The sequence below is a fragment of the Sprattus sprattus genome (assembly GCF_963457725.1).
Source record: "Sprattus sprattus genome assembly, chromosome: 4".
Classification (NCBI taxonomy): domain Eukaryota; kingdom Metazoa; phylum Chordata; class Actinopteri; order Clupeiformes; family Clupeidae; genus Sprattus; species Sprattus sprattus.
This window is the reverse complement of record NC_137923.1, coordinates 28,009,527-28,037,161: the sequence shown is the minus strand read 5'-3', so window position 1 is coordinate 28,037,161 and position 27,635 is coordinate 28,009,527. Positions and strand designations below refer to the sequence as shown.

General features: G+C 41.5%; 2 protein-coding genes across 2 annotated transcripts in view; one reads left to right on the top strand and one right to left on the bottom strand.

The window, feature by feature from the left end:
- The window catches only part of pigk (phosphatidylinositol glycan anchor biosynthesis, class K), a 34,860-nt gene extending 32,853 nt beyond the window's left edge, over positions 1–2,007 (bottom strand). The window contains exon 1 of the mRNA XM_080836143.1: positions 1,882–2,007. Within this exon, the coding sequence (XP_080692269.1) occupies positions 1,882–1,968 (87 nt within the window). The 5' untranslated portion in view covers positions 1,969–2,007. The remainder of the gene's footprint in view (positions 1–1,881) is intronic.
- Positions 2,008–3,953: 1,946 nt separating this feature from the next.
- Positions 3,954–27,635, top strand: part of ak5 (adenylate kinase 5) — a 61,553-nt gene continuing 37,871 nt past the window's right edge. Inside the window, exons 1-6 of the mRNA XM_080837152.1 lie at positions 3,954–4,091; positions 5,163–5,349; positions 6,058–6,225; positions 6,789–6,961; positions 9,177–9,290; positions 24,093–24,284. Of these exons, the coding sequence (XP_080693278.1) occupies positions 4,032–4,091; positions 5,163–5,349; positions 6,058–6,225; positions 6,789–6,961; positions 9,177–9,290; positions 24,093–24,284 (894 nt within the window). The 5' untranslated portion in view covers positions 3,954–4,031. The remainder of the gene's footprint in view (positions 4,092–5,162; positions 5,350–6,057; positions 6,226–6,788; positions 6,962–9,176; positions 9,291–24,092; positions 24,285–27,635) is intronic.

Below are 27,635 nucleotides of genomic sequence, written 5' to 3'. Positions count from 1 at the left end.
ACAAGGGATTTGTTTTTATTTTGAGTGAAGTAAGCGTGTTTATTGCAGCGGGACAAAGGAAAAAACCATACCACAGCATGAAAGTGCAGTGGGCGAAAGGCTTGATGTTATGAAAACATGTGTTACCCGAAATACAAAGGTTGGCAATTCAGTACCAGTTGCGAAAAAAACAGATCACATGATGCAGAAGTTTGTTTATTGATACATCTTTTAATGACGGCCACAGCGCTTTAAAACTACGTGTTTATAAGTTCCATTATTCAAAAGTAAAAGACAGAAGGTGAGAGAATCGCCAGGTTTAGGCTACCTTCTCAAATGTTGTCAGTGCTTGTAATACAATGGTGATGGCCGCAAGTTAACTCCAATTCACTTTAATGTTAGCTTTTGTATATGAGCAGACCGGGCTCATTCTATCAAACTCACACTTGCCTCACGGGTGCAATTGATTGATTCACATCAATATGAATGGATGGATCCCACTGTCACAAAGTTATTGCACTCAAAGCTCCCACTCCTGCTAGTCGTCTGAGATAGGCTACACAACATGGGTGTCCACCTCACATTTTATTCTATACTTTATATTTTGTAAAATTATGTTACCTTTTAGAATGGTATAGTTTAAGATACAGCTCCGGTTAGTTTATCCCAACACGCCATCCGTAGTTTTTGTTTGCACCGCCAAAACTTCTAGGAGGACTCCAATAATGGCTTATAAGAGCTTATAATGGCTTATAAGAGAGAATATTAAAAAAGGCGATGCAAAGGTTGTACGGAAAGCCGACCAAAAGAGCAAGGTGTGGGAAACATTTGGACAAGTCGTGCTGTCCGATGACACCATTGCAGCCTATGTCATGTGTCTTCAATGTGAAGCGCAGTACAAATATGATGGGCATAAAACAGGTAGGCTACATCAAATCTGTTACGACATTCATAGACATAGGCTATGTCTTCCACGCATTTGTTAACAGTTCTTCAATAAATAATTGCGTAAAGCTGTCGTTGTTGTTGTTGTTTGATGTAGCCTAGACCTGCCGTTGAAGTTTCACAATAATGCGAATTTAGCGCAAATCCTTCTCATTTAGTTACGTGTTAAATTAAGCATAGCCCTCAGCCCCAGGCTTTGTATTGTATTTGTTGTTATTATTATTTTAATTTTTTTGCGGGTCAAATTGGGCGGGTCGGGCGGGCTGCTTCAGAATTCCCCACGGGTCGGGCGGGGCGGTTTGGAAAATTTCTTGGGTCGGGTTGGGGCGGGTGTTAAAATAACGCCCTCTCGCGCATCACTACTGGACAGTGTAATTTAGGTTAGGTTTTCAAGGTTGCACAATTCTAAGGATTACTGGACTGAGATGATGTCAATACAGAGAATACTGTGCTAGCGTCCTTTTATAGGTAGCGCATGGGTCTAGTTGTTGTGTGAGGTGGTGCGTAGTTCCCGTGGCAGATGCGCAGATGCCATTCTCTGTATTACAAGTCAGTGTACCACCAAAATGATTTTGAAGCTGTTATTTTACGGTAAAATTGTTGCAAAATGTTTCTATCCTAAATGCAGGCTATCAACAAGGCAAAGACAATATCTTTTTGGATGGTCTTTGAATCTTGGAGTTGTGCTAGATGCAGTTTAAAATGTTCCTTTGGCTGGTCTTTAAACCGCTTTCCACAGATGCTGTCAGTAGCATACTCGTATCAAACAGTTGAGAAATGAGTGTTGAATCACACATTTCTCTGGGCTATACATACAATGATGCATGACAATGAAAATGACAAGAAGACAGCTGGCTAACGTTAGCTATTATGCCATCAAGCAGGACAATGTCCATAGCTATTCAATGGCACATAAGTTAGAGAAACCTTACCAGAGGGATTGAAAAGAACACATACCTCCACATCATTACTTTGGGCGCTTGACAGATAAAGTAACAAGAAAGAAACTGAGAGTATTCCTAATATTTTTGCGTTGCTCATCATCTCTTCCCTAGCAGGTTAGCTGTTGTCACCGGTTGACACACCATCACTTCCTGTAGTGTATTTTGGCTACTGAGATTTCAAAATAAAAGTACACTGGTCCAGAACTGTTGCGTCTATTTGTCAACTAAATATTCAGTATTTATTCATTTTTAATATGAATATATATATTTAAATCACAAATACACTCAACAGTCTTTTTAGGAATGTAATATTTTAATTGATATGTTAATAATATATTATTCATAAAATAAATAAAAAGGTATCCCTTATATTAAGCTTTCAGATCCAAACACTTACATTATTTCCAAAAAAAAAGGGGTACTTGGTCCAACAGCAGAATGAAAATGTTCTATAATTTATAGAGTGAGAGAGTCCATTCCGCACCAAACCTTTAAAATAATAAGAAAAAAATGTTCTGCACTCCCCAATGACTGTGTTGCAGCTGCTAAAGATGACCGATGTTGCTGGTATGTAAAACATTTTATTAAGCCACTGCAAGACAATGCCCCTATATATATATATTCAATAATTCAACAAGCATCTGTCAGCTGGAAAGGATGTACATCTTAGCTATTTGCATTGGCTTGCAATGAACCAAAGTCCGCATACCACAGAAAGAAGTAAGATGTTCCCCCACCGTATCCTAGCACTGATGACTCAAATTCCCCACCGTACAGTAGTTTGGTGCTTCAAACTTTGAGATGGAGCCTAAATTAATTTCAGACAATGACCTTCAGTGAGCCCATTTGTGCACAGAACTCAGCAATCACAAGTTTGTAAATATTGATGGTCCTCAGACGGTGAGATGAAGGCCATATATGCACAAATGTATGCTATGACAAAGCACTTAAAGTACATGACATACCACTCACTGCTATGGATTAAAATCTATTGCACAGTTATTAAATTATATTTAGAGTTCCATCTTATTCCAGATGTAAGATACTGCACACTGCAGATAGTCCTCATTATTTTATCCCATCTTCTGCTCAGTAGGCCTAATATTATATATTTTATTATACTGACCCCACTGTAATGTTGGCTGTAGAAATGGGTTAGGCTACTTACAATAGTTAAAGTGTTGATGAAACCATCCTTCTTGATGGCAGATACACTTGTCATTCATGCACTTTTGTAGATTTATATCGAGGTTAAAGGGGGACAAATAAATAAAACCAAACGTAAATAATAATAAAAGCTAAGATAAATTAAATTAAATTAAAATAAGAATAATTGTTTACATAATGACTATGGCATTCCTTACCAATAGTTTCATTTCTGATAACTTCAATTATGCAGTGAAACGGCTTCCACAACCAAATGGAAAGCACTGACTCATGGATGAGTGCCAAAAATGCATAAACTTTGCGAATTGACCCTACACAGCTGCAGTTAAAGCGACCAGACGGAGCCCTCAGTAGAATGTATCAAAGTCGGCTTGTGTAGTAGCTTATATGGGGGGGTCTGATCACAGCGAAAGCGAATGTTAATTAAACAGATGCTGCGTGCTTCATGGGTGGTGGATGCATCCAATTTCTTATGTGGTATTTTATCTGTTTAAAATTAATAAACGGTAAGCTTTACCCCATGGACTCAGACATAACGTCACAAAAACATCATGTGGGAAATCCAGAGAAGTTCCGTGTCTCTCTCCGTGTGAAATTGCCCTTTAGGAATATATGGACTTGAGTTTATTGGAGGCAAAACGATTGTGGGAACCAATCATCTCCACTCGACTAATCATCTCATTCTGCATCGCAGCGCTTGACATTGCGCGTAGGTTACTCTTTCCCTTTTGCAGCAAGCGAGACGTTCGACTTTTAAATAAGAATGAATTGAGGGGTTGGTTGGAAAGCAGCAAGTCACATGGACACCAACCGGTTCCGCGCTAAGGCGAGAAGCACTGTTTTCTGGAATCCAGCAGTCAGAGGGAATATGTATTTAAGCTCCGACTACGCGGAGTCCCATCCATAAACACATTGACAGAGACCAAACCGCAAAGTATTTTAATCTTATCTAACTAACATTTTATCAAAAGACTCTTGTTACCTGTCAAGACGACAATGAATACCAACGATGCAAAGGAATATCTCTCAAGAAGGGAGATACCTCAACTGTTTGAGGTAAGATGTAGCCTATGCGATGCACTGTTTGAAGGGTCTTCACTTCTTTAAAGAGTTTTATTAATATTTAAGCACATGGAAGCCAGACACATTTTGACATAATTTGAAATGAACCAATACAGCGTTTGCCTAGAAACATCTTGTTAAATTCATTTTTAATCCTTGGGTATTTTCTTCAGCAAAGAATAAGGCGACGATTTCAACTTGGTTATGTAGGCTATGTCGTGCATAAATGTGGCTAGATATTTTCGGACATATATCGTTATTGGTAGTAGACGACCATAATTGTATTGTTTGCCATTAAAACCTATCACTTATCCAGTAGTGTCTTGTGTTTAGTCTATGTTTAATTAACCGTTTTATTGCCATAATAAATCGCTCTCAATAAGTAGGCTACTAATTCCCGACTCTTGAATAAGCTGTCAGACACTGATTATCAGGCGGTTTATCTACACTGTTCAATGTTATTGTAAAATAAACATATAAGTTACATGAGTCAATTTATCAAAAGGACACTCATGACGAAGTCTATTTTAAGTCTGCTTTGTCAAAAATGTGAAGGCATTTGTGACGAGACATTTGATGAGTGATTCGTGGATAAATGGTAGCTACGTTCAGCGTTGTTGTAGGAATGAAACTGCCAGCATGTTCTATTAAAGGATATATAAGGTAGTTTATATTTCAGCAACTTTTCACATAGCCTATTGATTCTGTTGGTCTGTGTTAGGATGTTGATATCTCAGTATAATATCACATTCTTGGCTGTGATCCCATTTCATTGTTATTATAGCAGAGAGACATTGTGGAAAGGAGCTCTAGTAGTTAAAGAGGGAGGGGACCGACTTGGAAGGATGCATGAGAACACTGGAAACACAGCAGGTCAAGGAAACAAAAACAATTGGGGATTATATAGCTTGAAAAGATTTCAGCGAGAAGACTCTGAAAATGAACTTAAGGCAACAGCAGTTGTACTTCTCTTTCTCTCTTTCTTTCTCTCTCTCTCTCTCTGTGCACTATAAAACAATCAATTCACTCATTTTGGTTTTCATTCAATCTTTGTTGGGTACTCAGAGCCTGCTGACAGGTTTGATGTATTACCGGCCAGAAGACCCTATCGATTACCTGGAGACCTGCCTGAAGAAAGTGAGAGAGCTGGGAGGCACAGAGAAAGTCAGATGGGACACCTTTGTAGGACAAGAGAAGAAGTCTTTGCCTCCCCTCAATGGAGGCCAGTCACGGAGGTCTTTCTTCCGAAATGGTATGTAGGACAGGAAGAGGGAAACTAATCTGCCTGTCAAATTTGATAATGGTTCAAATATACATGCAAACGACCAGTGTCTCCTCAGACTCCTGCCTGGAAGCACAGTGGACTAAATGCAGTCTAATGCAGGGAAGAAACTTTAATCAGTTGAGGAAATATGGCCAAGCATAAAATCTGTACTGAGACTTCAGGCAAAAAGATAGGGAAATGAAGGTGGGGATACTCTACAAAGAAACCCATTCAGATGGATTTGCATGGCAAATCTGTTAGTTTCAGTTAGAAACCTTGGTCAATGTGGTCTGATTTACTGGGGTTAATATTGTAGTTTTATCTATATTGCATATCATGTGTTTTACGGTGTTTGTGTGTGTGTGTGTGTGTGTGTGTGTGTGTGTGTGTGTGTGTGTGTGTGTGCGTGTGTGTGTGCGTGTGTGTGTGTGTGTGTGTGTGTGTGTGTGTGTGTGTGTGTGTTTGTGTGCTACATCTGCATTTGTGCTTAGTTTAACCAGTATCCCGCCTGTATTTTTTTCATCAAGTTTGGTTTTCAGCTTGACAGCTAATATTTGATGAAATGTTCCAGATAGACAGTGATGATGTACAATGCTTCAACAGGCCAGATCGTTGTCTCACTGCATTGCGGGTCTGGATCTGTTTTCATTGATCTCTCTATTAATATGTCATGTGTTGTCGTGCTCCCCATTCCAGTTCTGCCAGACAGCCCCAACTTTCCCTATAGGAGGTACGAGCGCCTCCCCCCAATCCACCAGTTCTCCATCGAGAGTGACTCAGACCTGTCGGAAACAGCGGAGCTCATTGAGGAGTATGAGGTGTTTGATCCGTCCAGGGCTCGCCCCAAAGTGATCCTTGTCATTGGTAAATGCGCCATCATCATCTCTCTCTCTCTCTCTCTCTCTCTCTCTCTCTCTCTCTCTCTCTCTCTCTCTCTCTCTCTCTCTAACAGAATGCCACAGTGTTTTTTGGAAACTAGAAGATACCCTTTCAGAGCAGATCTTATTTAGATGCAGACAGTGAATAAAGCACAGTGACAAAGATAAATGTTGTGGAAGGCACAAGTTTGTGTGTGTGTGTGTGTATGTGAGTCAGCTCTATTTGAAGCACTGTTTTTGCATCTAAAGGAGCCTTTGGATGTGAATGTGAATGTGTGAGATTACGTAGGCCTGTTTTCCGATCATTTGTGACAGTGTTTCCAAATGTTGGATGCATATTGACAACAATGTCATGCAATTCATTTAACCTTATACATGTCGTTATTAGCATCACTTCATGTTTCAGTCGAGGTGGACTCTCATTTCCGTAACAGTATGGATGACCAGTTAGTAAAGGGTTACTTGTATGTACATGTGTTCGGTATGCACTCCAAGCCTAATGAGCCTGCGTGGTTTGGCACTAAGTGGCATCTCATCTGTTCCTCATAGGTGGCCCTGGCAGCGGCAAAGGCACGCAGAGTCTGAAGATCGCAGAGCGCTACGGCTTTGAGTATGTCTCTGTGGGGGAGTTGCTGAGAAAGAAGATGATTCACAATGCTACCAGCAACAGGAAATGGAGCCTGATTGCAAAGATTATCACGAACGGGGAGCTGGCCCCGCAGGTATGAGGAGAGAAGGAGAATGTGTGTCACCCAATACAGATAAAAGAATGAGACTTGTCAAAATAGAGTGATTGATTGTGTTGGTTTGGGTCATTGGTGGCAGGCCTTGTCAGTTTAGAGCCGAGAGAGAACGTGGCACACTGCTTTCATGTGCCGGCATGTGAAATAGAATATTCATTACCTGCTGTTATAGTGTGACGCAGCCACAACTCCATAAAACAGTCTGGAGGACAGGAAAAAGCTTTTCCTTTCACTTTTTCCTAGGAGGGTAGAGTACAAGACAAGCCAACAGGTTTTCAAACAAGCAAACTTTTTATGAGTGCTGAGCAGTGGGAAGTGCATAACAAAAGCCCAATCATAGGCCTAGGCATAGTCAGGGCGTGAATATGTCTGCGTATTTACCCCTCCCATAGTAATTGGCACTGCAACTACAGTTTATGATCCTTGATGAAGGCAAACAGAGGGACATATTTTTGTCTAAGGGAAGTCCTATGTTGTTGTACTAATCTAGAACATTTAGGGTTTAACACCTAGTACTAGAGTGAGGCATTCCTCTAGTATTTCACTGGTGCTGCTGTTGTCGTATCCACACATGTTTTGGTTTGCAGGAAGGCAAATGTTTTGTTATAATTTGTTAAAACGTTTTCTGAATATTCATAGACTGAAATTCAGTACACGTTGTGCAACAGGTCCTATCCAACACATCCTAGCAATCTAATTCATATAATAGATGACAACTTCCTTGTGGTGTGAAAAGTAACACATAATAGGCAGATAGATTCTTCACAAGTGCTTGAGCTTGATTTAGCTTACAGAAATATATGAGCTAAAAATGTCTAATTCATCTTTTAGTCATTGTTCCTTTAACATACAATGTTGAAATTAAATCTACACCACTGACACCAAATCTGTCAGCACAGAGACACAATCAGATAGAAGTAATTGAGACATTGAGGGAAAGGGTTAGAGCTCAAAGAGACAGAGTAGAACAAGTGGTCAGTGTGTTTTTTACCCAATAAGGACAGCTTGTTCAGACTCTCAAACAGTATCATGTCGTATGCTTACACATTGCACTTTCAAAATGGTTGTTTTTGTAGCTCGTTGCTTCCTCCCTAGAATAGGAATGCCTTCTGGCTCCCATCTGATTCTACAGTTCTAAATCCATCTGAATGAGAGAAGGAAAGATGCAGAGATTACATGTTAGAGAGTACCCTAGATATCCCCACTGACTTTAAAATGAGGTGGTATTAGCAGGAGACAAACAGTGCTGGCTGGCAATAGTAGTGAAATTCAGTATCTCTTTATGCATGTTTAGATGACTAAGAGCCAAGATGGAGATACATAACGACACTGATTCAGCTTTTAACATTTCAACGAATCTGATCTGATAATTTATCCCCAGTATTACAGAAAGTCATCACAGATACTCAACATGATTTTGAAATACCTTTTAATTGTATGCATAATGCATCGATGCAAAGGCTAGGACAGATTTAAGCATCACCGTGTTGGTGAAGGCTCTTGCGAGTCTGCTTTAGAAGAAAAATGCCCTGATCCAGCCATCTGTCTAGCAGAGGAAGAGGACATTTGGTTAAGGGGAGTTGTCTTCCCGTGTTTGTTACTGTGGAGCAAATTATGATTGATGTTGTAGATATTTTTAGACGGGTTCTTAACTCCCTGCTTTTTTAGCCCATTAAAGTTCACATTAAAGTTCACATTATGTCTGAATAAGCTCAGTCTGCACATTTCTCCTGCTTGCACATTCAGTCATATCTTAGTTGCATTTAGAATACCCACAGTTCAACCTTTTACTAACTTGCATGTGCACAGTGTCACTTGCAATTAATCCATATTTTGGTAACTGACAGTTAAGCATATTACAATTTCCGAAGGCTTGGAGTTGAATAAGAATGCTTACAGACACTTTGCAACATTGACCCGGAATACTTTCCCCAGAAGAGAATTCCATTCTGAATATTAGTGTAGCTATTAGGCTTTTCACACTCAGTTGAGAAAAAATGTGACACAGATTTGGGAGACATATGGTTCAACAGTTTTTGACTCACAGCAGATGCAGCACAGATATTCCACAACTCGGTTGTTTTTGTATTATGTCCGCTTGAACGTCCGCAGGCTTAAGGTAATTTTGAATTATTGATCAATTCTTCATAATTGATTGAATGATTGATCAGAGCAATTTATTTTTCCCACACAGGAGACAACTATAACTGAAATCAAACAGAAAATTATGAAGATACCGGATGCCACTGGAATTGTCATCGATGGCTTCCCCCGTGATGTTGGACAGGCGCTATCATTTGAAGATCAGGTATATTGCCTGGTTGTAATGGAATACAGAGCTGTGCTGATAATTATTAAGGAATTTAGATTTCTTTTCACTTATAAATCTAAATGTTTGAATATGGTGACTTGTTTTTAACACAATCAAACTAAGTTTTTCTCGGAAATTTGAATGTAAATTTTATCATTACTTTTGCATGACAAAATTCAGTCTAGATTATGTGCATTTTGATCTACTGGCCTAGCAAAGTGCCCTTAGATCTTTAAATGCATGTAAGATGAATCCATCATTCCACATCACTATACACACAGATGGCCCCAGAGCGCACGCACACACACACACACACACACACACACACACACACACACACACACACACACACAGAGCAGTCCCCTCATGCAGCCTTGAGCCTTGTAGCAGGATAATTGGTGCTCTGACCAAAATCACGTGGGTCAATCGTGTATGGCGGTCAGTGCTCCTACTTGATGACTTCTGTCGCACACACACATCTGAGTTGATTAAGAAGGCATTCACACAGGAGTGTGATTTTACCGTGAGTCAGGCCCAAGAGCAATCACTCAAGTGCAAAGTGTGGTTTCCTGTTTTTTTCCCAATTCACTGGCCAATTGGCATGATGTACACAATCCCATGGTAGTTAGTGTACTGTTCATGCAGCGCGACGAAGGGAGCGCGACAGTTGTTGATTTTAAGGATGTAATGTGAGATATTTGCTTCACAGTGAAGTGGATAATTACCTCAGTTGATGAACAGAGCAACAGATAATAGCTGCTCACTATTTAGCTCTGTGCTCCATCGACACAGAAAAGCTCTGAAAGCCTGTAATGAAGAGGTGATTGTTGAACTTGTCCAATCTGAACACAATCATTGGGCAAATTAATCTGTTTAGGTTTAGAAAATCCCAGTTCGCCCCTAGGTTGCTTTCCTTTATACAGATTCTATAGATTAGGAACACGCATCAGTGATAATTGGCTCTCAATTAAGGTCAGTGAAATCCAGTAAAATCCGCTTTAACTTAACACATTCCCCAGAGCCAGGCACTGGATGTCTGTAATGCTGAGGGATCCCACTGGCACACACTCATTTTCCACTAATGGAGTTTCAAAAAAGGAGCTCCCTCTTTTAACCGTCTATTCATATGCAGACAGAGAATGGACGCATACTGTGCCAGACATACTAACTGGGGTCTATAATTTTCTATTGTGGAGAAAATGATTGACAGTCCTTCTGAAGTGATGTGATGTGATTTTATTGCCATTTGCCTGGTAACAGCTGCGTGCCATTATCCCAGAAACAGCAATACGAGATATGGTTTGCCCTTCATCTCACGGTGGTGCAGGTCACCGCAAGCAAATATATCCATGAAGAAGTTGGCTGCGTGTGACAAAACTGTGTCCTGAATGCTGCCTGGATGCAGTGCTAAAATTGAATGAGTGACATCGATGTCAATCTCCTCTATCTCCACTTGTCCTTCCTTGTTTCACACCTATTAGTGCTTAGGGACACAGCAAGGCATCCAAGTGGAGGGCATGAGACAGAGAGAGAGAGAGAGAGAAAGAGAGGGGTAGACACAGACAGAGAGAGAGAGAGAGAGAGAGAAGAGAGAGTGAGATGGATAGAGGGAGACGGATTCATGGACATGTGGAAATGTGTTCTTAGCTTCGCACTGATTCTTAAATTGAACATGCGTTCTCGTACACCAGAATTTGCATACATAAACGCCCCGCCAGCTTCTTATAAGGGCATGCAACTACAGAGCTGCATGCAAACAGAATTCACAGGCAACGCGAAAGCACCTTGAGACTGATCAAAATAATGTCAAAACAGAAAGCGAACACAGGTGGTGCACCGGCCAGTAAAAACAGACCTTACCTCACTGGTGCAGAGGTGGAGGTACTGTTGCAGAATGTATGTGTCCATTCTATTCCACTATGTGCTTATTTATTTATTCACTGTCATTTGCCGTGTTCGTGTAGTGCTTTTATTTTTTTTTAGGACATCACGATGCCTCGTAGAATCATGGCCATAAATGTAAGACGTAATTGTTAATGGTAGAAATTTTCTTCGTACTTGTTATTATTAGAATTATTTTAAATCAGAGGATTTGTGTGAACGCAATCACCAACGATTTCTCACAAATTCAGCCCTTAAGAACATGGGCGTACTCCAATCTGGCCTTTCTACAGCTGCTTTCCCACATTTCTAAATCCTGTTCTTAGCTGAAAACAAATCCCAGATAAGAAAACCTTCCAGAATGCCAGAATTGTCCCGGGAACTTCGGAAGTGGAGTAAAGAGATTTCTTCTTAACTGCATTCGAGAATGAGGTCCATTGCTCTCAGGACACATTATAAAAAAACAGAGAAAGAAAGACAAATAGCGGGGCACCAGATACCTCTTCTTGCTTAATAATAATCCTTCAAGTAAAATAGGTCAAATAGTTTGACTATAACAAGCCAGCACGATAAATATGTTTCTGCTGCATTTCAGGTGTGTTGTTTGGTTATGCTGCACGTGAGATGACATTGCACTGTGTTGATTTCCTGTTTCATCCAGTCATGGGAATTCTGTGTCTGCTTTCCAGGAGCCAAGCTGATTATTAGCTCTGGCTGTGGTTGTGGCAGTGCTGCTCTTCCTTAATGAGGGCTTTAGTTAGGTGGGATCCTCCTGTGTGTGTGTGTGCGTGCGTGCGTGCGTACTATAGTAGTTTTCATAACTGTTTTTCCTGCTTGCAGTGACCAAGCAACAGCCACCTGCTCAGTCCTGCTAATTAGCTGACTGCGGAGTCTGCGAGCAGAGGGAATAACAGTTGCTTACAACAGCTGTGGGGCTTTTCCAATCTCAGGCAATAGATAACAGCAATTAAGGGTATAGCTGCTGTATGATGAAACTCCTATGAAACACCTGACGATTGGAGATGGAAGAGAGAGAGGGACAGGGAGGATAAGTGTTTAATGTGCATAATCATTGGTACGAGGAAAATTATCTAGAAGCTGAGTAAGGAAAACAATGAGATAAGCTATTTGAAAACAAATACAATAAAATAACCCCAAGTGAGAATCCTGTGAAATAACATCATGCTGTTTCAGCCACAGGCCAAAAGCAATGAATGAACCATTACAGCCGGGGTGTTATTTTTTATAACACAGGACAAAGTGCACTGTTTTTTCACTGTCTTTAATCACGTATTTCAACCTAAAATGGAAAATATGGATTTGAATTCCAGAAGACCATCCCCAAAATAAATTACAACAATATCTACCTTACAACCCATTCAAAATGGGCATTTCATTCAAATGTCCCTTCTTGTTAAAATGTTCTATTCAAATAAATATATTAAAAGATATTTTTTAATTTGTTCTGTTTATCTTTTAGAATCACAAATATGCCACTAGACTAGAGGTTGCTTTTTGTGCGTTTTTATCTTAAACCTGGTGTGATGATGGTTAAACCTGGTGTGAAGATGGTTAAACCTGGTGTGATAATGGTTACACCTGGTGTGATGATGGTTAAACCTGGTGTGATGATGGTTACACCTGGTGTGATGATGGTTACACCTGGTGTGATGATGGTTAAACCTGGTGTGATGATGGTTAAACCTGGTGCGATGATGGTTACACCTAATGTGATGATTGTTACACCTGGTGCGATGATGGTTACAACTGGTGCGATGATGGTTACCTTAAGCCTTAAGCCTGTGAATTTATCCATGCATGTGGGTATACAAAACCTGATGCTTGCAGGGTTAGTTGATTCTTGGCTACCGTAGAGAAAACCCACTATGGAGGATCCAGAATGACTAGGGAGGGTGGGTGTGTGTGTGTGTGTGTGTGTGCGTGTGTGCGTGTGTATGTGTGTGTGTGTGTGTGTTTGTATATGTGTGTGTGTGTGTGCGTGTGTGCGTGTGTATGTGTGTGTGTGTGTGTGTTTGTATATGTGTGTGTGTGTGTGTGTGTGTGTGTGTGTGTGAGTGTGTGTGTGAGTGTGTGTGTGTGTGTGTATGTGTGTGTGTGTGTGTGTATGTGTGTGTGTGTGTGTGTGTGTGTGTGTGTGTGTGTGTGTGTGTGTGTGTGTGTGTGTGTGTGTGTGTTTGTGTGTATTTATATATATATATACAGTACTGTGCAAAAGTTTTAGGCAGGTGTAAAAAAATGCTATGAACTAAGAATGCTTTGAAAAATGTAAACAATAAATGTTTATTTTTGATCCATTTACATGGTAAGACTGAGCACAGCAACAAGACACAACGTAGTTATACTGCATCAGCAGGGTCTCTCCCAGACAAAGATTTCAAAGCAGACAGGGGTTTCAAAATGTGCAGTTCAAGCTCTTTTGAAGAAGACGTAGAGGATCGTAGACGCAGTGGTCAGCCAAGGAAACTTAATGCAGCTGATGAAAAACACATCAAGCTTATTTACCTTCGAAATCGGAAGATTTCAAGCAGTGGCATCAGCTCAGAACTGGCAGAAACCAGTGGTACCCAGGTACAGACATTTACTGTCCGGGGAAGTCTGGCCAGAAGTGGTCTTCATGGAAGAGTTGCAGCCAAAAAGCTCTACCCCGATAAGGAAACAAGGCCAAGTGACTGAACTAAGCACGAAAACATAGAAACTGGGGTGCAGAAACATGGCAGAAGGTGCTCTGGACTGATGAGTCAAAATTAGAAATATTTGGCTGTAGAAGAAGGCAGTTTGTTCGCCGAAGGGCTGGAGAGAGGTACAATAATGAGAGTCTGCAGGCAACAGTGAAGCATGGTAGAGGTTCCTTTCCAGTTTGGGGCTGCATTTCTGCAGGTGGAGTTGGAGATTTGGTCAGGATGAATGGTGTCTTCAATGCTGAGAAATACAGGCAGATACTAATCCATCATGCAATACAATCAGGGAGGCGTATGATTGGCACCAAATGTATTCTGCAGCAGGAACATAACCCCAAACATACAGCCAATGTCATTAACAACTATCTTCAGCTTAAAGAAGAACAGAAAGTCCTGCAAGTGATGGTATGACCCCCACAGAGCCCTGATCTCTACATCATCGAGTCTGTCTGGGTTAACATGAAGAGACAGAAGAATTTTAGGAAGCCTACATCCACAGAAGATCTGTGGTTAGTTCTCCAAGATGTTTAGAACAATTTACCAGCCAAGTTCCTTCAGAAAACTGTGCGCAAGTGTATCTGGAAGAATTGATGCTATTTTGAAGGCAAAGGGTAGTCACACCAAATATTGATTTAATTTAGAATTTTCTTCTGTTCCTTCACTGCATTTTGTTAATTTATGAAGAATTGATGAAAATAAACTGTTAACACTTCCATTTTTGAAAGCATTCTTAGTTTACAGCATTTTTTCACACCTGCCTAAAACTTTTGCACAGTACTGTATATATATATATATATATATATATATACATATATATTATATCTTATATATACCCTCCTATGCACACAACATCTGCTAGCAATTTTCTATAAACTATACAGTTTGTAACCTTTCTACTGTCTTTTTCCACGTCCAGTAGTAATAGTAATTAGTAATGATCCATTGTCCACTACTAGAGAGAACCGGCCAAGAACCAGTTGAAGTCAGCATCAGAAGAAGGAAGTGGCGATGGATTGGCCATACGCTAAGGAAACCACCTACATCTATAACGATAGCAGCGCTGGAGTGGAACCCTCAAGGGAAAAGAAGGAGGGGAAGGCCAAGACTCATGGAGGAGAGGTGTCACCAAAGATCTAGCTAGCGCCAACACCTCCTAGCAGGAGACAAAGAAAACTGCTCCGAACAGAAAGAGAGACAATTCATTGAGGCCCTATGCTCCAGAAGGGGCGAAGAGGATTAGATAGCTAGATAATGATCCATTGTGTGCATTATTAGTAGGGGCGGACTACTTTATTGGCATTATAGTTAGCCTCATTGCAATTATTAGCCAGTGATAATCAATGATAAATACAGGCTTGAACGAATGTATTAATGTATAAGGAAAGACGAATGATGGGGAGTATGAATGAGTAATGAATTTCATGACTCCTGTGGGAATAGTTTGGAGTCTTGATCCACCCAAGTGACCTGAGCTTTACTTCGCTCAGATGAATTCAGACTTGATGGTTTGAGTTTTTTATCCTGCCCCCCTCACATCTTTTTTTGTCTTGGCGGTTCACTCTTCAGAACAACTGAATCCACTACGATTTTTCAGCGTTTTATAGCGGTTTGACCATAAAGCCCACACGCCAGCAAAATGCTATTCTGTCCTTATTCATACGTTAGGCACACGCTCAACACACGCGTTTAACGTTGACTTATCGTTCCTCGCCCGCCAGTGACATGTCAGCACACGTTCGTTGTGCGCCAGTGACACGTCACTTGGTCACTGTTACACGCTCCTAATGCATCAGTCCCGCGCTAGTCACACGTTAGTCACACGCCAGATGTGTCCACCTCGCCCTAGAACGCTCGAAATTGAACGATTAGAACTTCCAGAGAACATTGGAGCATTTGTACACTTTCAGTTTGTTTGTGACATTTTGGCAGCCCTCCATAGTTCCAGTTTCTTGTGACATCCTTCTGCACTATTAGTTCTCAATACTGATAGTTAAGATAAAGGAGGTCCTTGGGAGAAGAGGTTATTAAAGCTATTGTTTGTTTTCCCAACAGATTTTATCTACCTAAAATTCTCAGACATTTCAAGTAAAGAAAATAAATAGGGAGTGGGATTTGTAGTCTAGAGTTCTGGAGAACATTCAATATTTTTGGTGCACTTATATGTCTTTCCATGCAACGTTGTTCTTCGAATAGCCTGTAGATAGGTATGAGTAATGTTCTAATCATTATAGCAGCATTTGGGATGTTGGACATTGGGGGTCACTAGGGATATGACTGCAGATCCACACAGAATGCTTTTAATAAAACAAATCATGAGAGAGAAGACTCCTGGCAGAGCTGCCCTTTACTACAACACCACGTTAGGACTACACTTATCACAAGGAAGCCCTCTGAGACGGTGCGCTACTTTTTATAAAGCCCCAGGCGGCCCTCCACTGGGACAGACGCCCAACTCAGCACAGTCTGACAGGCATCCCTCCGACCCCCCTCTGAGAAACAGCACAAACAGGGAACATGCCTCGTGGCTTTGGCTTCGCTCTATTTATAACTCGATTAGGCATCTACTTGTCAGTCACTGAGATGCATCACTTGATGTTGTCATGGCCGTCTCCGCTCACCCAGATATGTGAATTCGCTTCATGTGATTTGTGATGTGATCAAGCCTGCAATGCATGCAACTCTGATGTTATTGCTGCCCTTACAAGCTTTTTTTATATTTTGTCTCGTGAAGTTTTCGTGCTCAGCTCATTAGTGGGTATGGATGTTGGTGGTCATTAAAAACCTACATGCCACACGGTTTACGCTAAGACATCGAATCAGTGTTACCGGCATTGTGAGTTGGTGAGTGACGAATAGTCTGGCAGTTATACATTCTTACAAGGCCGACTGAAATAACAAAGTTAACCAACGCCTTTGATTGAGTGGATAATTTTAGCAGTGGTGGTGTTTTTCATTGTTCATACCCATTTCTCTTGTCGGACTATTTAAGCTTCTCTAGAAAATGTGTGTGTTGCCTTAGTCATATTTGGCCCGATAGCATAAAGAAATAAAACGCATGAGCATATTACCTGCAAAAACAAGGTCAGAGGTTTTATAAGTATGCTAATGTGCAGCTCACATAAACAGCAGTGACTGCTTCTCGAGAGACCTTATTTATTTGGTTGTTTCTATAAAGGAATGCAAATTTGACTTTTCTGCAAGGAGTCTGATCCGTAGTATATTTCTGGCTTTGGATCTCAGTGCAGCACTGAAAGAAAATGAGAACAGTGTGAAATATGCCGTCTTGGAGAAATGACTTAAATAAATGTTTTCCATGATGTTTGTGCCATTGTGCAGTGTTTCCCACAGATCTGAAATGTACCTGTGGTGGTGAAGCTGTCAGAAAGGGCTTGGGTGGGGGGGCATGATATTCACCCTTGCTTCGGGCGCTGGGTGCTGTTGCGGGCAGGTTGAGGCAGGGCAGGTGGGTGGGACAAAGGGCTGGAAAACCCCTCTGTCCGCCCAACATGGTCACCCTATCTACTACGTGCGACAAACAACAAATACGTTTGAGTTTTAACACAGCATTTTGATTGATTGAATATTCCTTAGTGTGTTCAAAGATGCCACTGTTTGTCAGAGCAGTTCATCTTTCTAGGTTTTTCGAAGAAGAGCTCATACTCCTGTGCACATGGGAAGGCCTCAGGCGCTGGTCCAATAATATATATTCACAGACATGCAGACATGCAGCTCCCTTTTCACTCGGTTTCTTAGGTTAGTTTTGACCTGAAAAATCTTTCTAACTGCCAAAGCCCAAAGAGTAAACAAATTATAATTTTTCTTATGTTCAGCCAGGACAACTTTGCTGCATGTTGCGTGCAAGTAACGTGTGCTGAGTGCACTCTTATAGGTACTTATGCAACATAGTTACCACTTTCTTTCAGAATTCGACACTATACTAGAGTCTTAGAACAAATCACCTTTCTCACGATAGCAGAACGAACAGAAGGGGTAGAGTGAGGGGAGATTTTACAAGTAATACTGATCTCTGTAGATTGCACCAAAGTGCACAATAACGTGTTTCATAATTTTATGTTTTGAAACTATTTCTCCGTCTAAATATCTGACGGTGAAGTCACCAAGATTGAGAGTTGTGGGTTGAACCAGTGTTAAGAGCCGATCTTTCTGGTGTTGTGGCTTGATTGCTTTCATGCCTGTGCCATCAGTCAGATCTCCCATTTGGCTTTGTTAAGTTGATGCATTCAGCTGCTCCATCGGCAGCCTGTCGGGAAACGTTCTCTAGATTTCCTGGGAGAACTATCTCTGTACTCATTTCATGGAATGCCTCTTGTTGCTTATGTCTCTTCGAGGAAATGGCATTGATACCAAAATAGTAATTATCTTTGAATAAACACCTGTGCTTGGTTCCAGCTTCAAGGTGACTTGCTGTTGTTGCCAGTTGAATTGACTGGCTTATGTAAAAAATTATTTATTAACGAACCATTTAAGTCCACTGTCAATATCTACTGAATTTCAAGTTCAAGTATTTATTTGTCATATACACAGAAAAACAGAGTCAGACTGGGCATTGAAATTCTTGGGACAAGACACCGTACAACAACCTACCATAGCATAACATAAAATAACATAACATAACATATAAGTACTATAAATTCCACATATAATAAATGTACAAAATAAATATAAATATACAATACCATCTGCTAAACATATAATACACATATAGTAACCTAAACTAACCTAATATACCTATACTAACCTAAAGACAAATCAAATGTGTATCAAACTCTATCACTGTCCATTTAAAAGCCTGATGGCCCTGGGAAAGAAACTGCTCTCCAATCTACGGGTGCGAGATCGAATACTTCGGTAACGCCTACCAGATGGCAAAGGGGAAAAAAGTTTATAGGATGGATGGTAGCAGTCTTTAAGGATCCTGCCAGCTTTCCTGATGCATCGTGTATGGAAGATGTCCTGCAGGGCTGGGAGCTCCCTGCCTATGATAAACTCCGCAGACCTGACCACACTGCGTAGGGCCTTACGGTCCTTGGCTGTGCAGCTCCCGTACCACACTGTGATGCAACCAGTCAGGATGCTCTCTATAGTACACCTATAAAAGTTAGTGAGGATGACTGATTCCATACCAAACTTCTTCAGTCTCCTGAGAAAGATAAGGCGTTTCCAGGCCGCTTTCACCACCTTGTTCGCGTGAACAGACCAGGTGAGATCATCGCTGATGTTCACCCCAAGGAACCTGAAGCAACTGACCTTTTCCACTACAGATCTATTGATGTATAGGGGCGCATGCTCTTCCTCCTGCCGTCTCCTATAATCCACAATCATCTCTTTTGTTTTACTGATGTTAAGAGAGAGGTTATTAACCTGACACCATGTTGTCAGGGTATCAACCTCCTCTCTGTAGGCTGCCTCATCGTTGTCAGTGATGAGGCCCAAAATGGTTGGGTCGTCAGCAAACTTCACGATGAGATTTGAACTGTGCGTAGCCGCACAGTCATGCGTGAACAAGGAGAACAGGAGGGGGCTGAGCACACAGCCCTGGGGGGTGCCTGTGTTGGTGATTACTGTGGATGAGGTGCGGTCACCGATTCTCACGACCTGTGGCCTCCCCGTCAGAAAGTCAAAGATCCACCTGCATAGGGAGGTGCTTAGTCCCAGGTCTATGAGCTTGGCGATGAGTCTGGATGGGATGATGGTGTTGAATGCGGAACTATAGTCAATGAAAAGCATCCTTACGTATGTATTCCCTTTGTCCAGGTGGGCGAGGGCGGTGTGCATAGTCAGGGCGATGGCATCGTCAGTAGACCTATTGGACTGGTATGCAAACTGTATAGGGTCCAGGGAGGGAGACAGTGAGGAGCAGATGAAGGATTTAACTAGCCGCTCGAAGCACTTCATTATGACAGAGGTCAGTGCTACAGGGCGATAGTCATTCATGCAGATGGCCTTGGTGTTCTTGGGCACAGGGATGATGGTGGTCCTTTTGAAGCAGGTGGGAAGTACAGACATGCTGAGGGAGAGGTTAAAGATGTCGCTGAAGACCCCTGCTAGCTGGTCAGCGCAACCCCTGAGGGCCCTACCTGATATGCCATCTGGGCCCGGTGCCTTGCGAGGGTTGATCTTTTTGAAGCAGTGCCTCAGCTACAGTTAATGTAGGCACACCACTGGATAGGCCTTCAGGTAACTCCACTGCAGGGGGGTCACTGTCCCTCTCAAAGCGAGCGTAAAAGGCATTCAGCTCGTCTGGGTGTAGCACAGAAGACTGGGTCTCACTGTAACTCCCCCCTTTATAGTCAGTGATGGCTCTTAGTCCACTCCACATGCGCCTGGGGTCAGAGCCATGGTAACTGGACTCCACTTTAGTTTTGTAATCCCTCTTTGCTGATTTGATGGCCTTCAAAAGGTCGTATCTGGCCTTCCTGTACTGATCAGGATCCCCGGAGTTAAAGGCCGCAGACCGGGCTTTCAGGTTGGCCCAGACCGCAGCATCAACCCAGGGCTTCTGATTTGGGAAAGACCAGACAGCCTTCTTTGGAACGACATCATCAATGCAGTGTTGGATGTAGCTGGAAACAGTATCCGTATTCAGTTATGTCCCCATCTGCTGCCTCCCGAAACATCAGCCAGTCAGTGGTGTCAAAACAGTCCTGGAGAGTAGCCACACTCTCGTCACTCCATTGATGGACTGACCTCGCAACAGGTCTGGGCCTCGTTTCCCGATAACGACGTATCTTAACGTTCTACGTGGATTTTGGCGACATAGTAGACTCAGTAACACTTTCTATTTACGAGCGTTTCCCGAACATCATCTTAAAGTCAGGTGCACGAGCGCCACGTGCACGAGTTCTTAAGTATCTCTTAGGGTGGAGGTCGCCTGTTCGTCGATGTCAGACGAGTCGATTTTCTCACTTGTGTATACATGGGTTTCTCGGCTACGTCATCACTGGTTGCGTGCGCAATCTCGCGGAGAAGCAAGATAACGTTGAAGTGGATGAGAAAGCTGTGGAGGAAGGCAACATGACAGGGAGTTGTTGTGTGGTGAACTGCTCTAACAGAGTTGGTAAGATGTTCAGTATACCCAGGAGGAAGCATCCGTTTGCCAGGAAAAATAAAATATGAAATCAAATCAAATATAGAAAAAGGCTCAACAATGTACAAGGTTACGTTTGGGAATATGTTGAGGGTGTGTGCAAGCATTCATGGCAACAGAATAGGGAACGGTAGGCTAAATAAGTAATAAACAATATATTTAAACTGGGTTTTCTGTATTCATTTGTATTAGGGTAGATGGCTTTCTGCCGCGGATTTGCGCGCGCAGCCTTCAATGTTTGTATACAAGAAACCCATGTATAGGCTCATGAATGAAGTTCCAATATAACAAGTGTCGACATAAGAACAATACCTCAATAAATATATATAGGCTAGAAAAGATCAAATAAAAAACACTCAGGGCATAATTGGGCATTATTGAAAAACAACTACAAAAGGGCGCGTTATAAGAAAGTCATCTCTCTCTCTTTTTAGACAGTACAATTAGGCAATATTAGTACAGTTACCAAGGAGAGTAGAAATACAAAATAAACAAAAACAAAAAACTCATAGGCTTCTTATGTACAAGTTGAACGGCTTCAGTGCCTTCAGGGAAACAACTCAAAGTTACTCATCTCAGGCACAGGCGCTACCACTGATGAAGCAAGCTGCCCCCAGCGCTCAATGACATGTCAATTTCCTAATATTGCAGCCTAACTACACAGTCAGAAAAGCCATCTCCTTAGTTCAATAACATATTATTTTGTATAATCTTTATTTTCAAATACTCAATATTATTTATTTCTATTTTGATGGGAATAGGCAGGTGAAACAATGACATTCTCATGATGTGCTATACACAGAAACATCGTTTGGATTTCTTCTATAATAGGCCGAACGACGCCCCTGGTGGATTGCATCGCTAAGTGTGAAGTTACTACTGGATTGCATCGCTAAGTGTGAAGTTACTACTGGTCCTGACCACACGTAGAATTCTTCTCAACGAAAGATAAACTTAAGCTAAGTGCCGCGTCGGGAAACCGCTCTGCAACCTAAGATCCCTCTTACGACCGATTTCAAGTCCTTTTTAGGCTAAGTGCGCGTTCGGGAAACGAGGCCCTGACCGGTTTCAGCTTTTGCCAATATGCGGGGAGGAGAAGAAATTGTCAACTATATGCAAGAAAATAAAGCTGTGAAACAACTTGAATCATAATGGTGTGTTACTTTTTATAGTCCCCAGTCCATGCATCTACAGGGGGAACAAGTATGCATTTAATAATGGAAAGGCTCTTGATTATGCCTTCTTTACTGGACAACATTATAATAATTCAATCCTAATTCCACGGTGTGAATACGTAACCATCAGTGGTGGTCCGTCAGGGCCTTCAAGGCCTTCTCTGCTGGCCTAAACATAATCAGAAAGTAAATGTAATAAAATAAATTTAATTTCAATATTTTCTTTTCATAAATATGTATTTAATTATTCCCCATAGTCCATTATCTTCATTGCATAGCTTCCAGCGTTGTTTATTTATGTTAGAGCTTTCATCCAATCATATTTCAGCTATCATGTGTTGCCACGCTCAAAGAAATCTTCCCCGAGAACAGAAATCTTCCCTGAGGCCTTCAGAATTCACATTGAAGGCCCGTGTAAATCTGATTGGTTATCACAACTGGCTGTTTCAGTTCATTTAAGTTGAATGAACTGAAACAGACAGTTGTGACAACCAATCAGATTTCGAGTTGGCGATACTGGGCCTTCTAGAAGGCCCGGAAGATTTCTTTCCTCGCGGTGAACGTGACACGTAAACGTCCTTTGATTGGATACTGAGGCAGACCGGTGCAGTGCTTCAGTGCTCAGTTTAGCTGGCTAATGCGAAAACGACGTACATCGTTTCAATGCTTATTATGCTAGTTGTTTCAATTGGTAAGACTAAATATAATTACATTAACCAACTCAAATAAACTAGTTTACACCAACTTGATAATTCCAGTTTTTGATACAATTACAACGCCATTTTCAAGACGGAACTTTCAAGAAAAACTGGATATCGTGAGGATGGGAAGTTTAATGAAACTGCTTTGCAGGTGGGACAATGCGATGTTGGACAAACTTGTTAAAGCTCACATAGGCTACTTTCGGTGGACTTAATAAAACTTTGTAAACTAATCCCTGAAAATCGCCTTTTATTTTTAAGTTGTGACAGTAATATCCAAGCGATCATATAACTGAGCGTTTACTACTCTTAATGTATTGTTAATACGGGTGTATTGATTTTAAATGCTCCGGAAATATGAATAAAGTCTGTTGTACTCGACTATGTTAAGGTGATGCAATGCTCACTTATACTGCCTTTCTGTATAAATATAATGGTTCGAGAGCCATGGCGTCATAATGATGGTATTAGGAGGTGGATTCACTCAGTTTAACATCGTGTAGGACATCGCTGAAGGCCTAGTCTTGAAATGCACGGACCGCCACTGGTAACCATAGTAACCAGTAACCAGTTCTCCCTACCCTGTATAGTAAATGTTGGCTGCATCACCTGACCAAACCAAGAAAACACATCTTTGTTTTTCCCCTCTTCGTGGTGATCCAGTTAGAGGGATTGTTTTTGTGTTAACACCTATTGTTTGCCAACAGACAGAATCACAGCTTTTAAACTTGTGAATGCATCTCATATTTTTTACGGATGCCTCACTCCATATAACAAAGACGGGGGAAGGAAAACAAGAGAAGATTTAATAACGTTCAGGCACATACTGAATTAATCCTGATCTGAGCTGATTGATGTTCAGGCACACACTTGATGATACCTGATCTTAGCTGATTGCACTAATGAACATTGTTGTACAAGTTTGGCTTTTAAATAAAAAAGAATCACATCACTAATTGTCCTTCTACTCATTGCATAAATTGATCTGCATGGCTGTTTAACAGGATGATGAAAATAGTAAACTATTCTTTTATATTTGTATATTGTACATTATATTTGGAAGATGCTTGGTGTTCGGTGCGCCACTATAGACTACAGCTCATTCAATAATCTCGAACACAATATTACAGATGTTTCTAACGGATTAACCCTTCTCTGGTCACGTGTGAACTTTGCCCATTTTTCTGTAAGCGGTGTTGTGATGTCTGTTTCCCTGTTTCCCCTCTGCTGTGCAGATCTGCACCCCAGACCTGGTGGTGTTCCTCGCCTGCACCAACCACGGCCTGAAGGAGCGCCTGAAGAAGCGGGCCGAGCAGCAGGGTCGCCCAGATGACAACCCCAAGGCCACCGAACGCCGCCTCACCAACTTTAAGCAGAATGCCATCCCTCTGGTCAAGTACTTCCAGGAGAAAGGATTGATCATCACAGTAAGTGTAAAAGGGCCAAGTATAGATGGATGGAGGATGGAGTCTACTGATTCTGATTGGGAGCAGCGAAATTAGCACCGTGAACATTGCCATACTTTTCCCTTAAAACACACACTGTGTCACAAAAAGTTGACTTAGTCTGTTAAATATGTTTGTAAGTACTGAATGTGCAGACACAGTTACCTAAATAATGAGGTTGAAAATGCAATGTGAAATTCAATGCAGTGAAGTCTATAATACATGCAGTGTTTCATGCATTATTATTACATATACTGTATATATATATTTATATATAGAGAGAGAGATAGAGAGAGAGTGAGAGAGAGAGAAAGAGATAAATTTTTAAGCAACAGGGAACAGTTGAAAAGGTAGTTGGTAAGAATAATTTCCTGTGCGGCAGCGAAGCTGGTTTAGTCAAAGATATGCACCAGTAATCCACACCTCCACACCATCACATGAGACAGGCACAGAGGCATTTAAGGGATTGTTGCGCAGGCATTGATTGCGCAGGCATTCATTTTCATCAGTGCCTGTGCTTACATTAAATATAAGCTTGTGACTTTGGTATTTCTAGCTTTTTGATGTATGCTATGGTCAACAAAGCTAAATCCTGCATAGTGAATTGTCTTTGTTGCCAAAATTGTTGAGTGCAGATCTAGAGGATTATTGTCAGTCACTTTAAAAGGAGCTGTGAGTTCACATAATATAAAACCTTCAGTTTGTGACCTTCTAATCACATAGAGCTTGACCAGAGATCAGACACACTCCTCTCCAAATGCTCTACAAAATCACTTGAACACAATGGGGTTGTGGTGGTCAGGGTGAAAAGAGTCTGTTATGGATGGTTCCAAAGCCAGGAGAGACATGTTTTCTGAGATAAATTCCTGGATCCCTGGATTCACTGCTAAATGAATTCCCAGGGTCACCGTGGTTCGTTGTAGAACGTTAGCAAACACGGCAAGAAAATAAAGGCTTGATCCCAGAGCACTGAAGATGAGAGACTTTGTAAATGTCATGCTCTTGCTTATGTTTATATGCAGCTCCGCATAGGCAAACGTACATATAATATCAGGCGGTCTATGACTAAATATGACTATGACAATACGGCTCAGTCAAAAATAGACCAAGTGGTACATCCGTGTTTTTTTAAATGTGCTGATCAAATTGAGTATTTTTACAGGCCTGGGGAGAATGTTTTTCTCTCTGTTTCCAGCTCTTACTCAGGTTGGAAATCAGACACCGTTATTGTGGGTTTACGTGGAGATGTGGAAAACGTAATGATCCCATAGAGATTTAATTTAAGGTGCGATTTCTCTTGTCAGCTGGAAGCATTAAACACTTTTTCGGCAAACAAAGCTTGCGCATATGTCACAATGTAGAAGCCTTTCACAGAGGACAGGCTTATGGAAATCTGGTACAAACAATACATTATCAATCCCCCCCCCCTCTCTGCTTCTGTCTGTGTGTGTGTGTGTGTGAAGTCGCCATTGAAAGTGAATTTCCCTCCTTGGAGCAGTGGTAAGCCTAGAAAGAATTGAAACATCGCTATCTTTACAGCTACCCTTCTATTTGCTAGACGAAAGCCCCTTGGTTGTGTGTGTGCGAGATGCTGTTTTCCTAAAGGCTCAGCAGCTGGATAGGCACACTGACAGAGTTGTACTGACAGTGTGAGATCAGCCTGCTAACTTCCTACAAAAACATAACAAGCACGGTCACTTAATATTGGTGCTTTTAATCTCAGAAGGTGTTTGTATAATCCTCTTTTGAGATCTTAGTAATGATGCTGAGGGAGCTGTGGCTGAGTGTAGATGATGGCAGATTAGGAGGTTGTGTGCTGTTGGCAGAAGTCTCCTCCCATTAAGCGCCTCTGCAGTGTAAACAAGATACTGAGGGGAGCTCTGCCATGGCAGGACATCAGAGTCCATGTCAACACCCTGGCCGGTCATTAGACACCACCAGCACCAATGGCAGCATGGTGGAGAGTGGAGGATGGGATGCATCATGAAGTGGTGGTCACCATAGACAGAGCTGTGCTGTTAGTAAATCTCCTGAGGTGTTAGGGAGTGAGAAGTGCTAGCAACAGATGCTTGATAATTGCAAGCCCTTTAAAGTGAACTGTGAAATCTGAGGTACACTAATAGCAAATTACTATTTACCCATAGCCTGGATGCCAGTCCGAACTTAGCCCTGCCCACAAAATTCGAGGTTGGGAAGTTCGGGCTGGCATCGCTCCGTTGGGGAGAAATTATGGTTGATCCAAAACGGATCTAGCCAATCAAATTGTCAGGGCGGGCTTTATACGATGATGGACAGATGATCAACCAAGGCTTGAGTTGAATTAACGGTAGATTCGAAATCGTACCAAGATGGCGGCGTCTCGGGAGCCTGTTAGTGGGAAATATTTTATGTGAATTAAGCTATCTACACGACTTTTTTATGTCTACATTGACTTTGTTAGTTGTGTATGTGCAACACGAATGTTACAGAGTATTGTAGGTCTTAACTGAAGCTCTCTAGACCATTATTGTTAGGTTATTGCTAACGCGAAAATCCATTGAAACACATAGTATCTCGCTGCTAATAAGTATAACGTGGGCATGCATATCTCACAGATATTGACAACGCATTCATTTTGAAAGAGGAACAGAGAAACGCGATTAAGGCATTTGTCGATCGAAAAGATGTTTTTGCCATCCTTCCTACGGGATCAGGTAAAAGTTAAATGTATCAGATGGTCATACTACGTTGCTCTGATTGGTTCTAGGTATCCAATTGAGCGAAGAGGCATTTTCTTCCTTGAAACACACCCCATAATCACAGCTCAATGGAGGGGTATCAGACTCATATTCTGACTAGAATTATGAGTATGACATCGTCAGGCTAATTTACCCATGATGCCAACCGAGAATTAACAAGGTCTATCTGACATTAAAAAAAAAATAATAATATTAAACAAAATTATATGAAAATACATTTCAAACCTTTGTTTTTTTGATACTTGATTTTCAATTGCGTTTTTGTGTACTTGGACCTTGTTAATTCTCAGTTGACGATGTGCCAATGAAATGGCACCAAACTTTCCCTTTTATGCTCCTAGCCTCGTTATGTGCTGCAGGCCTCACTTCTCCACAACCCATTTCCTCACCACAACTGGTTCAATGTTGCTCATGCGAGTGGACAGTAGTCCTGGAACCGGCATTGTGAGGATCGCTGGTAAAGCCATCCTTCAGTGGGAAAGCCTCATCTGTCTGGGGGTCGGTCAGGTGCAAGACCATTTCAGTTAGGTTTGTTTTGTTTTGTTACACACAGTCCTCAGGGCTGGTCCTCCTACAGGCGACAAATGCAGTTGCA